The sequence below is a fragment of the Candoia aspera genome, chromosome 3 (assembly GCF_035149785.1).
Source record: "Candoia aspera isolate rCanAsp1 chromosome 3, rCanAsp1.hap2, whole genome shotgun sequence".
Classification (NCBI taxonomy): Eukaryota; Metazoa; Chordata; class Lepidosauria; order Squamata; family Boidae; genus Candoia; species Candoia aspera.
In genome coordinates this window covers 142,260,784-142,274,315 of record NC_086155.1, presented here as the reverse complement: position 1 = coordinate 142,274,315, position 13,532 = coordinate 142,260,784, and the positions used below count along the sequence as shown (strand labels likewise).

At 36.2% G+C, this 13,532-nt stretch overlaps 1 protein-coding gene across 2 annotated transcripts in view; it reads right to left on the bottom strand.

Moving 5' to 3' along the window:
• Positions 1–2,304: 2,304 nt before the first annotated feature.
• The window catches only part of ATXN1 (ataxin 1), a 265,056-nt gene continuing 253,828 nt past the window's right edge, over positions 2,305–13,532 (bottom strand). For both annotated transcript variants that reach the window (XM_063298928.1, XM_063298929.1), the window contains exon 8: positions 2,305–11,849. In XM_063298928.1, coding sequence (XP_063154998.1) covers positions 11,319–11,849 — 531 coding nt within the window. In that variant the 3' untranslated portion in view covers positions 2,305–11,318. The remainder of the gene's footprint in view (positions 11,850–13,532) is intronic.

The following is a 13,532-nucleotide window of genomic DNA, read 5'->3' as shown; positions in this document are numbered from 1 at the left end:
TCTTAGTATACCATTTTTTTTATTTTCAGTGTCCATGTAAACTTTGAGTAATTGTTAATCAAAGTGTAACATACACGTTTGTGACACTAGACTTGGAGTTTTTTAAATCTCTTTTCTGTCATCCAGTGGTTGTCTCATTTTTTGTAGCCCAAATCTGGTGGCTGACTTAAGTTTACAGTGAAACAAACAAAACAAACCACTGATTTCTTTTAGAGGAATGATAACATAAGGCCATACTACAAATAACTCTTCTTTTCTTGGGCTGATTTATATACCACGTACAAATATTTTAAAAATCCTTTTTTCTATAGAGAAATTACATTCTGCATTGCAGAACATTGTTACACTTGTCTGTGTTGATTCCATCATCTGTATATGGAGAAATTAAGGCACATTCAATGGCATTTTAAAACCCATTTTCCCATTAAATGTTCCCACTTACTCCACTGTGGGCAGGCAGGCAGACCTAACTGTAGCAGCAGCAACAACAAAAACAAGGATATCTATGCAAGCAGAGGAAGTGGTTTGCATGTCCAGAAATAATGCAGGTGCAGGTGCAGGTGCATCTGAAATATCCCGATAGATTTTAAAAATACAACAAGGAATCATACAGTGACAGGAACCACACCCCTCACTAGCATACGAGAATTCGAAACTTTGGATACAAGGCAACTCCATGATATAAAACAGGGAAGTCTAAACAGACCATATTATGCTAAAATTAAAATTATTTTATTGGCTACTTGTTTCCAGGCGAAATACAAAATGCTGGAGAATTACTAAGTGACTCAAGTCTAGGTTACCTAAGCAAATGTCTGTTGCTTTACAATCGTACCACATGAAAATGAGCCCTGGAAATCTGTATTTGCCACAGGTTTGCCTGATCATGATTTTGAATCAAGCCTGCTCCTGCGCTCTGCAATGGAAATAACAGGGATTAATGACATTGCTGACCTTGAACAAGGCTTTGGAAACAGAACTTTCTAGTCTATTTAATAGGGTTGTTTGTAATTGTTGTATTGCGTAATTTGTAAGCTTGGGATCTTTCATAATTAGCGACTCTTAGCTGTTCAATAAATGACAGAAGGGGATTCGCTATGGAAGCCTAAGAACTGTCTTGCATTTAAGAGTATTTTTCATAGGCCAGTTCTTAATAGCATCAGCCAACTTTCACACAGATAGAGGAGCTGTGTTGGTAGTTTAAGTGGGACATTTTTTTTTCTCAGATCATCTGGCCTCTGGGAAAATAAATGCCACCAGGCCTCATTTTGTGAGTACAGGTAGTCCTCGCTTAACAATCATTCATTTAGCAACTATTTGAAGTTATGACAGTGCTGGAAAAGGGACTTACAAATAGTCCTTGCACTTAAAACTGTTGCAGTGTCCCTGTGGTCCTGTGATTGCAGTGTCCCTGTGGTCCTGTGATTGCAGTTGCACTTGGCAACTGTTGCACATTTACGAGTCACAGCATCCCAGTCAAGTAACCACCATTTGTGACCTTCCCAGCCAGCTTCCAAAAGCAAAGTCAATGGGGAAGCCAGCAGGAGGTCGCAAGTTGCAGTCATGTGATATCTCAACAGCCATGGGTGATTCACTTCACAACCATAACTGCGACTGCTGGAACTGCCGTTGTAAGTTGGCATAGTTGTGTTTTGCTTAATGACCACTTCGCTTAGTGACAGAGTTGCTGGTCCCAATTAGGGTTGTTAGTGAGGACTACCTGTACCAAGTACCTGCACTGTACAAAAGGACATAATTGCAACCACTTTATCTTAAGCTTTGGAACTCTGAGTTCTGGAATTGCCACTTTTGTGATAAATGTTCTAAAGCACTGTTCATTTTTTCCCCACTTCCAAAGTTTTCTTCATGTTAAGCAAAACAAATCCTCACTATACAGTTTGGCAGTACTAGAGTCAAGCAACTGGAAAAAAATGTATGTCAGAGCTTGCTGCAAGTTTTTAACGTGATTTGTAAAAAGGGATAAATGCAAAGCTAAAACAAAACTGAATGATAAGTACATTTGGAACATACTACCATAAACTGCATTGTTAAATTACCTGGATCAGCTGGTAGCAGGGGTCAAACTTGACAGCGCAAATGAATGCTTGTGTACTATTTCAAAAAGTTCTGCATTGGATAAGGTATGCATGAACCTATATGTGTTTTTGTTATGGAATTCTGCAATCTGTGAACAAAACTTGTAAAGTAAAACCTCAAGGGAAACATTCATATGGACAAATTGCTCTTTCAAAGAAGAACCACCACCAACCCCTTATTTAACTTAAACATTACAAAGAACACTAATTTGCAATTGGCACTGTTATTTTATTAGTACGAGTATACTGAAACAATAAACTTGTACTGGTATACAGACAATTTCTTTAAAACAATTTTGTTCAAATTTTGAATCAAACATTGTTTTATTATCATAATGAAATAATTTCTACCTAGAAAACCTGCAAGCACCATCAAAGAAAGGGACCATAAAATTCAATAAACAGACTCGAGTGTATCCTACAAATAGACACACCACGATTAGAAAATAGAATATGAATTCTTCCATTTTTTAATATTTGTTTTAAAAAAAGCTAGTGCAAGTACAATATTTTACACTGGAATTACAGAGAGTATGCACGCATATGGAAAAAGTTCTTGTCACAATAAAAGCTCTTACCTATGTCGGTATGCAATTTCTCTTCTCATTCTTTAAGGTGCAAAACATTCCCTCCCTATTTCTCCTTTGTACTGGCCATGTCAGCCCAATATGACCTCAGCTTAAAGCTATGGTACCCCTTTCCCTAGGCCAACATCTGGCAGGACATTGAAAATGTAGTCATTTGACTAAAAGAAAAATGCACAGCATGAACTATTTATTGATTTGGGAAATGTTCATCAAGAATTTGCTGGGTGCTCAAACCACTGATGAAATGCTACCAAAACTGAAAGTAGGCATATGAAAGCTGTCTATTTAACTTAACTATTTAAATGCAAGAGATACTTTCTGAAGTCATGCCTTATTTTAAAAACACAATCATAATTTTGAGAGGCAAGAATCCTGAGGTACAGTAAAAACATGGGGAAAATGATCAATCAGCGAAGTAAATACATGTTGTCCAGGCACCCAACATTTTGAGGCATTTCAAGTACTTGAGGCCTATTCTCTGGGGTTAAATAAATGCAAAACAATTTGCAATTTAAATTTAATCAAACAATCATTAAAAAGATAAAAATTAAAAATATTTAATCATTTCAAAATTTATCTTCTACTACCAACCACAGAGCCTCAAACAATGTATGTTACATTTGCATCATTTTGGGGGGCAGTAAATAGTTGCATTTACTGTACTCATTCTTTGTCTCTTGGTTGGAAAAGATTTATTGGCAGCCATTTTAAAATTAAATTATAACTTCAGTTACAAAGAGATAAATTGCAGGAGAAGCACACATGCTTGTAATTTTCTGAGAACTCTCCTGGTGCCCCATTTTTTTGGCTGGTACATCTCTGTCTGCCCCTGCTAGTTCTGAATACAGATTTAGAACTCAACAGAATACCTTAATGATTTTATATAATCTGATGTTTAGAGCTGTCAACAGTTCATAAACTGCTGTTGCATACAAAATTGTTGTCAAAGCAGGACCTTTGTAAGTTGCAAGTCTGGACCTTTATAACATCACATCGCTGGCCTCAATGAAGCTGACTTCCATATTTATTATAAGCAGTTCCAGCACCAGCAAGTTAAATCTATTGCAGAAGATACATCCAGTGCTGCCTATTGGCTGGCTGAAGAAAAGGGAACCAGAGCTTTAATCAAGTGAAAGCAAATGAAAAAAAAAAAAAAAAAGCAACCTTAATAAAGCCTCTGATCAATTTTCATGGAAGACTCAAGTCCTTTTCAATAACAGTGAGAATAAACTAATTTTTGTAATCCCTATTATAGAAACACTAATCATTAACCAAATGTACTTCATTTGATTGTGTGAGAGACCATCCCACTGCACCTGAAAGGGTCATATTAATACAGAAATTACACCCCTTCTATATTAAATACCAGAATTAGACTCAAATTATTACTAGAGACTACATGGGAGAAGGAGAGAAGGATTCAGAAAACTATCAGCCTTCCCGCATCCCTTCATTTTAAAGGCTTCCTATCGTAAATATATTTTGGACCTCTTCCTCAGAAGTACTAGTTTTCCTAGATTCCCTTCATTTTTGGTGTGCCAGTAATAAACATTTCCAGAACCAAATGAAAAATAATACAAACTCTCTGTACAACTGCTAGAATAACTAACATTGTCTTTAACAGTTCCAGGCATAAAAAGAGAGGTGTGCAAGTGTATGTGAGTTTGGGGAAGAGGGGAATTACAGGAGGCAATATGATCTCCCTCACTTCTTTATTCACTTCGAGAATCTCTTGTAACAAACACTTTTTGTCCACTCTGAAATTCTTTGGGCTGTTTTGTTTTTTTAAGTACAGGAAGTGCCAAAAAAAAAAAATCATCCTTAGAAGGTATAATGACATCCCAATCAAGTTCCAATCTAAATTAAGGAGGGACAAACAGCACTAAAATGCTGTTAAAGGTGAATCATTCTCCCCTGCCCCAATAATGTGATTTATATAATGAAAATACAAACCTAAGTATAACTGACTTTGAAACCTGTTAATTAGGCATTCTTTCCTGCCAGAACCAATCGGATCATCTAGTGAGAGTTTTCTATATACAAAAAAAAATGTAACTTTCACCCTTTCTCAACTTTTGTATTTTATTTAATTTTTACAAACAACACACGATTTTCAACATATCCATCGCTTTTCAAATACTGAATGAATCATTCCAACATTCGTTTCTTTTGTGCAATTTTTTAAAAAACATTACCTGTACTCCTCTCAATGTGAGTGCTTCAAAAATGTTTAACCATCTCTTCAAATTAGGTTCACATAAAAAAATATTCCCACAAGTTATAGTGCTACAAGTAAAGATCCTATCAGTAAGGTAACACATCTGAAGCGAGGTCATCTATGTAAAAGAAACTGGACTCTGGAGTAGAAGTGTGCAACTTGTTTGGAATTTCCCCATCAACAGAAAAACACAATACTGCATTGGAATCTACAAAGGAAATCAACAGAATATTTCTGTGCTCTCAAAAGCAACAATCACAATTTGGAGGACTATTCATTTCTTTTTCAGGAATCATCAGGGTAATAAATATAAAAAAGCAAAACATTAACCACATTCTGCTTAAGATCAGATACAGAACTATGTCCCTTTGTTTTTATATTATTACTGTGTCTTTCCCTGGGCTGGGCAACATCTATCCATAATAATCTGAGGCGGAGGAATCATATTGCTGCTAACAGTGTTGATTTCACAGGAGATGAGACAAATGCTTAATTGCAGTTAATTAAATAAAGGGAGTGAGCAGAAAGAAAATAGCTACTAGTTCACTTGTATGATTATTAACAGAAGTGTTCACATGGGGCTATAATAAAGTAGGGCCTATTGTCATCTGTCACCACTCTTTCCATACAGAGAAGTTCCCTTCTGTATGTGGAACGCCACTTCTGAAATTCTAAGCACTGATGCCACAAAGCCATGCTGTTAATACAAACAGATGGTACTGTGGAACTTGCTTTTAGACCTTGCTTTACTATTTGCTACCATTGCCACTGGGCCACATATCACCTGCTTTCTTTCCCTTCTCAACTACTAGTGAATAGGTGTGGCTAAGTCTACCACTAATCTCATCTATAGCCATTTTCACTGTATAATTTGAGACTGAATGAGCAGAAAGTCTATCCACAGTCATCTAATATCAAATTTAAGTCTATGGCATCATCCATAATAGCAGTTGTATTAAGAAACAGCAAGTGAATTTTGACACACAAGTGGGCCTTCAGTGAACTGGGCATTCATTGAAAGGACTGCTCAATGCATAGTTCTGACCTGCTAAAATGAGTATTTTTAAGTATAGTTAGATCTATGATTTCAGAGGGGTAAGCATACATTCACTTTAAACATTTGGGAGACTCATGCCTACTTTCTTAGACTGAATCCTGAAGAAAGCAAGAATTTACAACACTGTGGCCTGGATATATATGGCATTTATTTAAAATAATGTTTAAGAACCCATGTCAAAAATTAGAAGCACCACAAAATATCTTTAAAACAGTTTTCTTATCTTTTAATTAAAAATTATCACCGTTGTAGGATTTCCCTCCCCCCCAGCTTGGCAACATATCGAAGTAAAACAAGCCACTGTGTATAAGATGTCTTCTCTATCATCAAAAGCTACAGCTCCGACTGGGTCTGTTGCTTTATACTGCACACCAGATTAATCTTAAAGTTAGTTCATAACCATGCAGGAAATCCAAACGTCTCCTTGGAATTGAACATCCCTACTCCAGAGCAGTAAAAGTGCTCCTTCTGGTCACATCAGTGTACCACACCATATACCAGCCCCATCCCTGAGTAAGAGGTTTGAAAGGTTTCTAAATGTTCCTTGATTTAGGGTAATCAAGCTGTGATGTCACTTCCTGGCTCCCAAACAATAGAAAAATACCAGAAGGGGGGGAGGGGGAAAGCCAGGAATTAGGCATGCGATTTTTTCCAGGAAAGGAAAGGAAATGGGGGTAGGGGGAGAAAAAAGACTTTTTTTTTTACAATCCAGATTTACATGAAGAATATGAGGTAAGTGACATCACACTCTGAAACCCCACCATGTGGCCCAGACAAACTGAAATGATGCCTAAGTTAAACACTATTAAGGAACAGTCATTTTATATAGAGATATATAGATATAGATATAGATACATTTATTTAGAAATTCCTATAAAGAGGTTCTGGTATTTTTTTCTTTGCCCTGACTAATTTTATTGGTGATTGTATAGTTTCATTGTAAACTAAAGAAGGTCTGATACAAAAATAAAACAAGGGGGAAAAAACCTGGTGTCAGTTAATATTGCCATGTGGATACTGTACAGACTTCTTACAATGAAATTAATCTTAAAATGTCCTCTACAACTGTCACTATTTCAGCGATTAGAAGGAATTGAAAAGGGAGTGACACTGTGAACCAGAGTTTACAAGTTGCAGGAACATGCATGGCATTAAAATATTTCATGTGAAATTAGGTGCCTTTCAAAAAGAGAAACTAAGGCACTTGGGAGCACAAGACTCAACTCTCAATCCCATTGATGAAGAGGACAAAAGAACCCAACACAAATTCCACTGCAAACATCAATAGGACTAGAACTTGCCTTGAGTAATTTTGGAAATTGGGAAATGTAGGACATAAAAATGTCATATAACTAGCCCCAATTTATAAGCTCATTACCACAACCAAGAAAGCAAGGTAAGATGCTCTAAGGGCAAAATTATACGAACTCACAGAAGATAGCTACAATCCAAAAGCAAGCTTTCATCAGTCATAGAAAGACAAAGGGGTGCCATCTTCCTATACAAGACTGAATTTATCCACATTTCCAATGAAAGTGAAGATTAGTCATGACAGACATAAAATAGAATATGATGCTGGTACTTCTCCAGAAGACTGCACCCACCTAAGAGTGCCCAGTAATTCATTACTAGGCATTCATCTTCACAGAATGCGTCTCACGTCATATCATCTTTTCCACCATTAACATCCTTTGAGGGAGAGAGATATCTAATAATATTTTTTATCTGCTTGGATTTTTTTTTCTTTACATGTGAAGACCAACAGGGTATACTAAGAGCTGTAAGAAGCCCTTGGTCTAGGGTGTGCAACTTGTTGACATCCAGAGAGATTTCATCCCTACTATAGTCAAAGGAAGGCATAAGACCCTACATTTAACACTCCAAAAATGATGGCATGAGAAAGGTCTGTTGTCACCATTAGGTGAATCTAAATTGGCACATAAAATATTGCACATACTAAAAAGAAGCAAAAGCACAGCAACGGGAACAATGTTTGGACAGAATTAACAATTGCAAGTTCTAAGTCTCTAATGCAAGTAGAGAACAAATACATTCCTATTGCTTGAACCATTTATTAGTATTGGTTTGTTTGTTTTGTTAGTGTTAGTTTAATAGATGTGGTCAGTTTTGTAATCCCTGCTTCTTTATATGTGTTGTTCTCTGAGGACACATGAAAATAGTGGTACTTATGGGAATGAAATAGGAATTTTGCCCCATATTTTACTGTTCTTCTTGCTATCAGAAGTTGAAGTGAAAACAAAAACAAAACAAAAACAAGCCAAAATAAAACTTCAATAAACAATAAATTGAAAGTGCCCTGAGCAGAGTTTATGGAAGAATAAGCAAATTCTCTGAGCAGAAATGTTGGAAAAAAAATACAGCACTAAAAAAGCAATATGATTGTGAGAAGGAACCTGCCCAGTGATTTGGTGAATTGAAAGGTCATAATAACAATTCAAGATAGATTTTCAAGCTATTTTAAAACTTAAGCACATTTTTGGTGCGTCCCAAAAATTGGTACAAAAAAGGATTCATTCTGGTGTGAACGAAGGTTCAAGTAACAAAGAAACACAATTAAAGAGAGGGTTATATTGGAATTTTTAAACATATGTATAGTATTTAGGCAAGTGGGCAGGGAAATGAACATTTGGAGAAATTGTTCATTTAAAGTTCTGTTTTGATTTCTAAAATTTAGATTCTTGCTAAGAAAGAAATCTGATATTGATGGAGTTATGTGCAAGCAGCAAGACATCAGGGTCAAAGATAAAGAAAAATGATCTCCTGTAGGGCAACTAATTGAACTACAAATTGGTTAAACTCAGCTAAGGTCTCAATTTATCATTCACTTCAGTAGCAGGAAATGCCAGTTGTCTATTTTGGCTTAATCCATTCCATTCTGCAGACAATGGCCACTTTAGGGCAATTGAAATGATCACAGAAAAGAAATCAGGGTAAGCAGCCTGCTTATATAGGCAGTGTACCACATCTTCTACCTTACTTGTTCTTTCTTTGGATTTCATCCAAACCAAACTGCAAGTAGGGAAAGAAGATAACTGATGATCACCCACCTAATCTGGTAAGCTGGAATACAGCACTGATGCCAACATGTTCTTGCACCATTTTCACACAAGACACTAGACATCTTTGAGGCTCCCACATAATATTTGTATTACATGTGAACATATTTAATAACACAGAAAGAACATGCCCATATAGAGTTACATTACAAATTCAATGGATACTCAAATTTAGTATCATGTGTGAAAATGCTCACAGCATCTCTTTTCAGGAGATCCTGATCTTAAAGCTTCAGAAATTAATGCAATATTTTATTATCTAGACTTTAAAACAGGCTAATAGTTTAAGTGATTTTTTTTGGTTGGCATATGTTCAATCACTTATCTGTGAGTAATCAACTGGGTTTTAATGCGACTATTCATCAGAAACTGGTTTTAAGATGGAAGCCATTAAATCAGCAGGAGTTAGGATCTTTGAATCCACTCTTGAATTTATTTCAGATTTCTGAGATCAGTCATATAACCACTGAAAGAGTTTAATTGGATAAACTTTTACCCATCATCCTGTTGTACCAAATTTTGACAGTAACATTATACTTCTAATCAGAAGAAAAGTAATTGAAAGTAAGAAACAGTGATTTTACAATAAAAAAATAAGAAAGAATTAGAACTGAATTAAAACAAACACAAAAATTGCTTCTGTGTCAAAATGACTCTTATGGAAAACTCAGCAAATCTGAAGAGAAATTCTCAGAAGCTTTTCTGGTTCAGGGTGACAGATATGATACAAAGAAACTAAAAGAGATTGAAAGGAAACCTAACCCTATTAAAATGGCCTAGAAATTAGGCAGGTTAGTAAATAACTGCTACATTTGTTTAAGCATTTTCAGCCCCTCTCCCTTCCTCAAAAATTAAAAACTGCAGGAATACCACACAAATGATAAACTCAAGATGTGCAAATTGCAAGATTCTTTAAAGTCCATCTTTTTCAAAAACACTGGACAATATTGTTTTTCTTCTCATTCCCTTATACTCTTTCTTATTCTTTTATTATCTGTCAGCTTGCATATACCTTTAACTTTTTCACAAGCATAAAAGTTTTAAAAGTGCCTCCTATTAAGTAGTCCTCGTGGACAATGACTGTCACATACGAGTTCATAATTCACATTCATCCCTTTGATACCACATGAAAACTTTCAGCATCTTGCTTGTGAAAAACCTCTACTTTGTATGTAGTTAACAGTGTTGAAGATGTCAATATTCTCTTTCCCCCACCCCAAAAGAGAATAAAACAAAATACAGGATTTGCCGAGTGTTAGGATTCTCAGCAAGGAAAGTCTGATCATCATTTTAAGTGCTCAAAGACGCTCTATGTTCATCCATTTCCTTGTATCACACCGAAATTTGAAAAAAAGTGGCACTAGTCCTAGTACAGAATTAAAAAAAAATAGTACTAGAGTTAAAAAAAATGCAACCTAACTGCAAACAATTTTTATGTTTACTTTCCCAAAGGAAAGTACATAGTTACTTTGTGGAAGCAAATGTTAGCAGCAACATGCTGTATACAAGTTACGATACCCACAATTTGTAACATGCTATATTGACACCAACAATGTCACACTTTAAGCAAATTACCAGTTTTAGCAAAGCAAGAATCAGCTGCTACGCTCTTGCTATGCCACTGTGCTAGCAAGTGGAGATGAAATCTCTATGTGGCAGTCTCTGAGAAGAACAATAACAACAACAACAATATTAATAAAAATAGTGCAGTTAGGCCCCTCACTCTGGGGCATGGTATAGGATTGGGCTGGGGGAATGGAAAATACAAGAAAAAAAAATCAGAAAATTAAAAAGAAAATCACTTTATTGTGCAAAGCCCGAAAGAGTGCTCAGTTCTCAATTATTGCCTCTGGACTAGACTTCATCAGAAGTCTGTTGAGAGAACCACCAAATCACACTGCTATGGAACTCTCAATTCCACTCTCTGATTGAATCAGGCAATAGTGTTTGTCTTTCCTAGAGTTCTCTTGCCAGATTAATTCTGCTTGAAGTGTTGAAAAACAGGTGCCATGTCAACATTTGCTTCCACAAAGGGTGTGTGTTCACATGTCAAGCAGATACTGCCCTTACTGTAGCTCTTGATAAAAATAATCACCAATGAACACCTAGGTGGGGGAAGTATGCACCTGTCTCCTGCATAATACCAACTGCAACTATAACAACGTTATAAACATAAACCTAAAATAAGATGATAACATGTAAATACTCGGTTATTTAGCCTACAGTACAGTAATCTGGATAAAAATGACAAGGGATATTCTAATTTCCTTTCCCTAATAGACTTCACTTGCCTACATTAGATCGCCCTTCAATGCAAATCTTAACCTCCTGAGGAATAAAAGAAGGCTTGGGAAGAGTCAACGGTGGCTCCTCTTCTGACTTCTCTAGTTTCCGTGTTTCAGGGGCTGACCACCTCCTCTTCCGAGTTGCCGTGGGCTTGCTGGATTCTGATTTGGTGAGTAGAGATGCTGCAGGTAATCCTATTTTGTTTGGAAACTTCAGTTCACCATTTTCAGATGTCATCTTTGCACCTCCCTGATCAATCCCATTTTCCTGCTCTGCATACCTATGTCTACCACCAACTAGACTGTCATTTTTAGAGTGCTTCAACAAGATGCTAGCTGAGTCCATGGACTGGCCCTTTTTAATTGAGCCATTCTTCAGATTCTTGAGCGTAAGTGATATGCAGACATCACCAACAGAGAGTTTGGAACACGGCAAATCAAAGAGCTGGCTTGTTCTCTCAGGGCAGCAGGATGACCAGCCTTGTCCAAATACAAAAAAGGGATATTCTACCAAAACTTCAACACTGACCTGTAAAAGGGAAAACAGAAAACATGGATATGAATTTTTGTATGTGCATTTTCTTGTTCTTTACATGTACATTTTCAAAGCCTTATAAATGTATTTCCAGAGAATGTGATCTCATTCACAGAAGAACACACCTATAGCATTCAGATTAAGAAAATGCTAGCACTCCAAGATTTATCACAGCCATGGCAGGAGAAGTAAAAACGTAAATTCTCTTTGTATACTGTACTTCTGAAAAGAACCTTCAAAGGTGGTGGTGGTGGTGGTACCAGGTAAAACTCTGACTCTTCAGAAATTCTGCTCAGGTGTATTGTATCTGGAGTGCTCAACATAAGTAGTTCAAATAAGTCCCTTCCCTACAACCGTCTCTCAAAGCCTTTGCATGTGAGCATATATGCATATTGATTTTCACATAAGCAAGATGGACATATACATATAATCACTTGGGCTCTTCTCCCGAGAACACTTTGCAAAGGTGATTTACTGAAGTGACCTCACCTGAAGCTAAACGAGCAGGTTAAAGAAACATTTGTGAATCCTTTTTGGATTTTTTTTTGCTAAGAAATTGATTTGATTTTGTACAGAGATAGTTTCGTAAAGCAAAACTATTCAGTAGAAGATAAAGTAAAACAGTCAGGAAGTTGTGGAAGGCCTTTACTTATTCTAACCAAATTGGTAATCCCTGTGTTTAACCACATCCTGAATATATCCAAAATCACCACTTTATGTTCTTGCCTATTCTGTAGATGTTCCAAATTTTATTCTTCGTTTTTAAAGAGTTTTGATCATGAAACTCAATTCTCTGCTGCAAGACCTTCTGGGAGTTTGCCTGGTATATGTTTCTTACTTTTACTTCTGACCTTTCCTTTCCCTTTTTGTATGGGACCAAATCTATGTTTCCAGTCCAAAGCTTCCTTCTGGGCTTGTGCTAATTTGTTGCTGGAGGAGTGATGGAACTAAAATAAACATCCTTAAAGGCATTAAGATGGGAAGACTGGACTAAACAATCATGCCAGCAAAAATTGGAAACCTATATAGGGACATGTAACATGGGAAGGTCAGCCAACCTGAAAATTACTGTCATGGAACCAAGTTGCAGGGAAAATGTTCATAATCAATGAATGTAAAATAAAAACTACTGTTGCAGATGTGCTACACAAACTGATGAAGTAGCAAAAATAAATGTACAAACCACTTTTAAAACCACAAGATCAAAATGTTCTAAGGCAGAATAAATACAGGTTGCGCCTGGAACTGGGAATGTTAATTATTTATATGGTACAGTATATGTTTCCACAAATGAGTTCTTCAATTATATTCTTTAGCACTTTGGGGCATTAAATCATATTGCCTGCTTTAAAAAAACTGGCTTAATTATGTAGCACATTAGAGGCCAGATCCTACATTCAAAAGAGATTTTGGGTTGGGGTAGCAATCAACAAAACATTGCTGCTGAGAAATCAACTTTAATTTCAGTAGAGATTCTCAATAATTTAACTAGAATTAATAGAGGTTGTGCACAATCATATTCTGATGGGGCAGAACCTAAGTCATATGTAAGAAACTGAAATGTAAAAATGAATCTATTAATCTACTTAGCAAAATTATGATCTGCTTCCAATATGAGTTACAGTTTTATCAGTTTTTATTCTGAAGAATAATTTAACAAGATTAAAAGTTTTCACC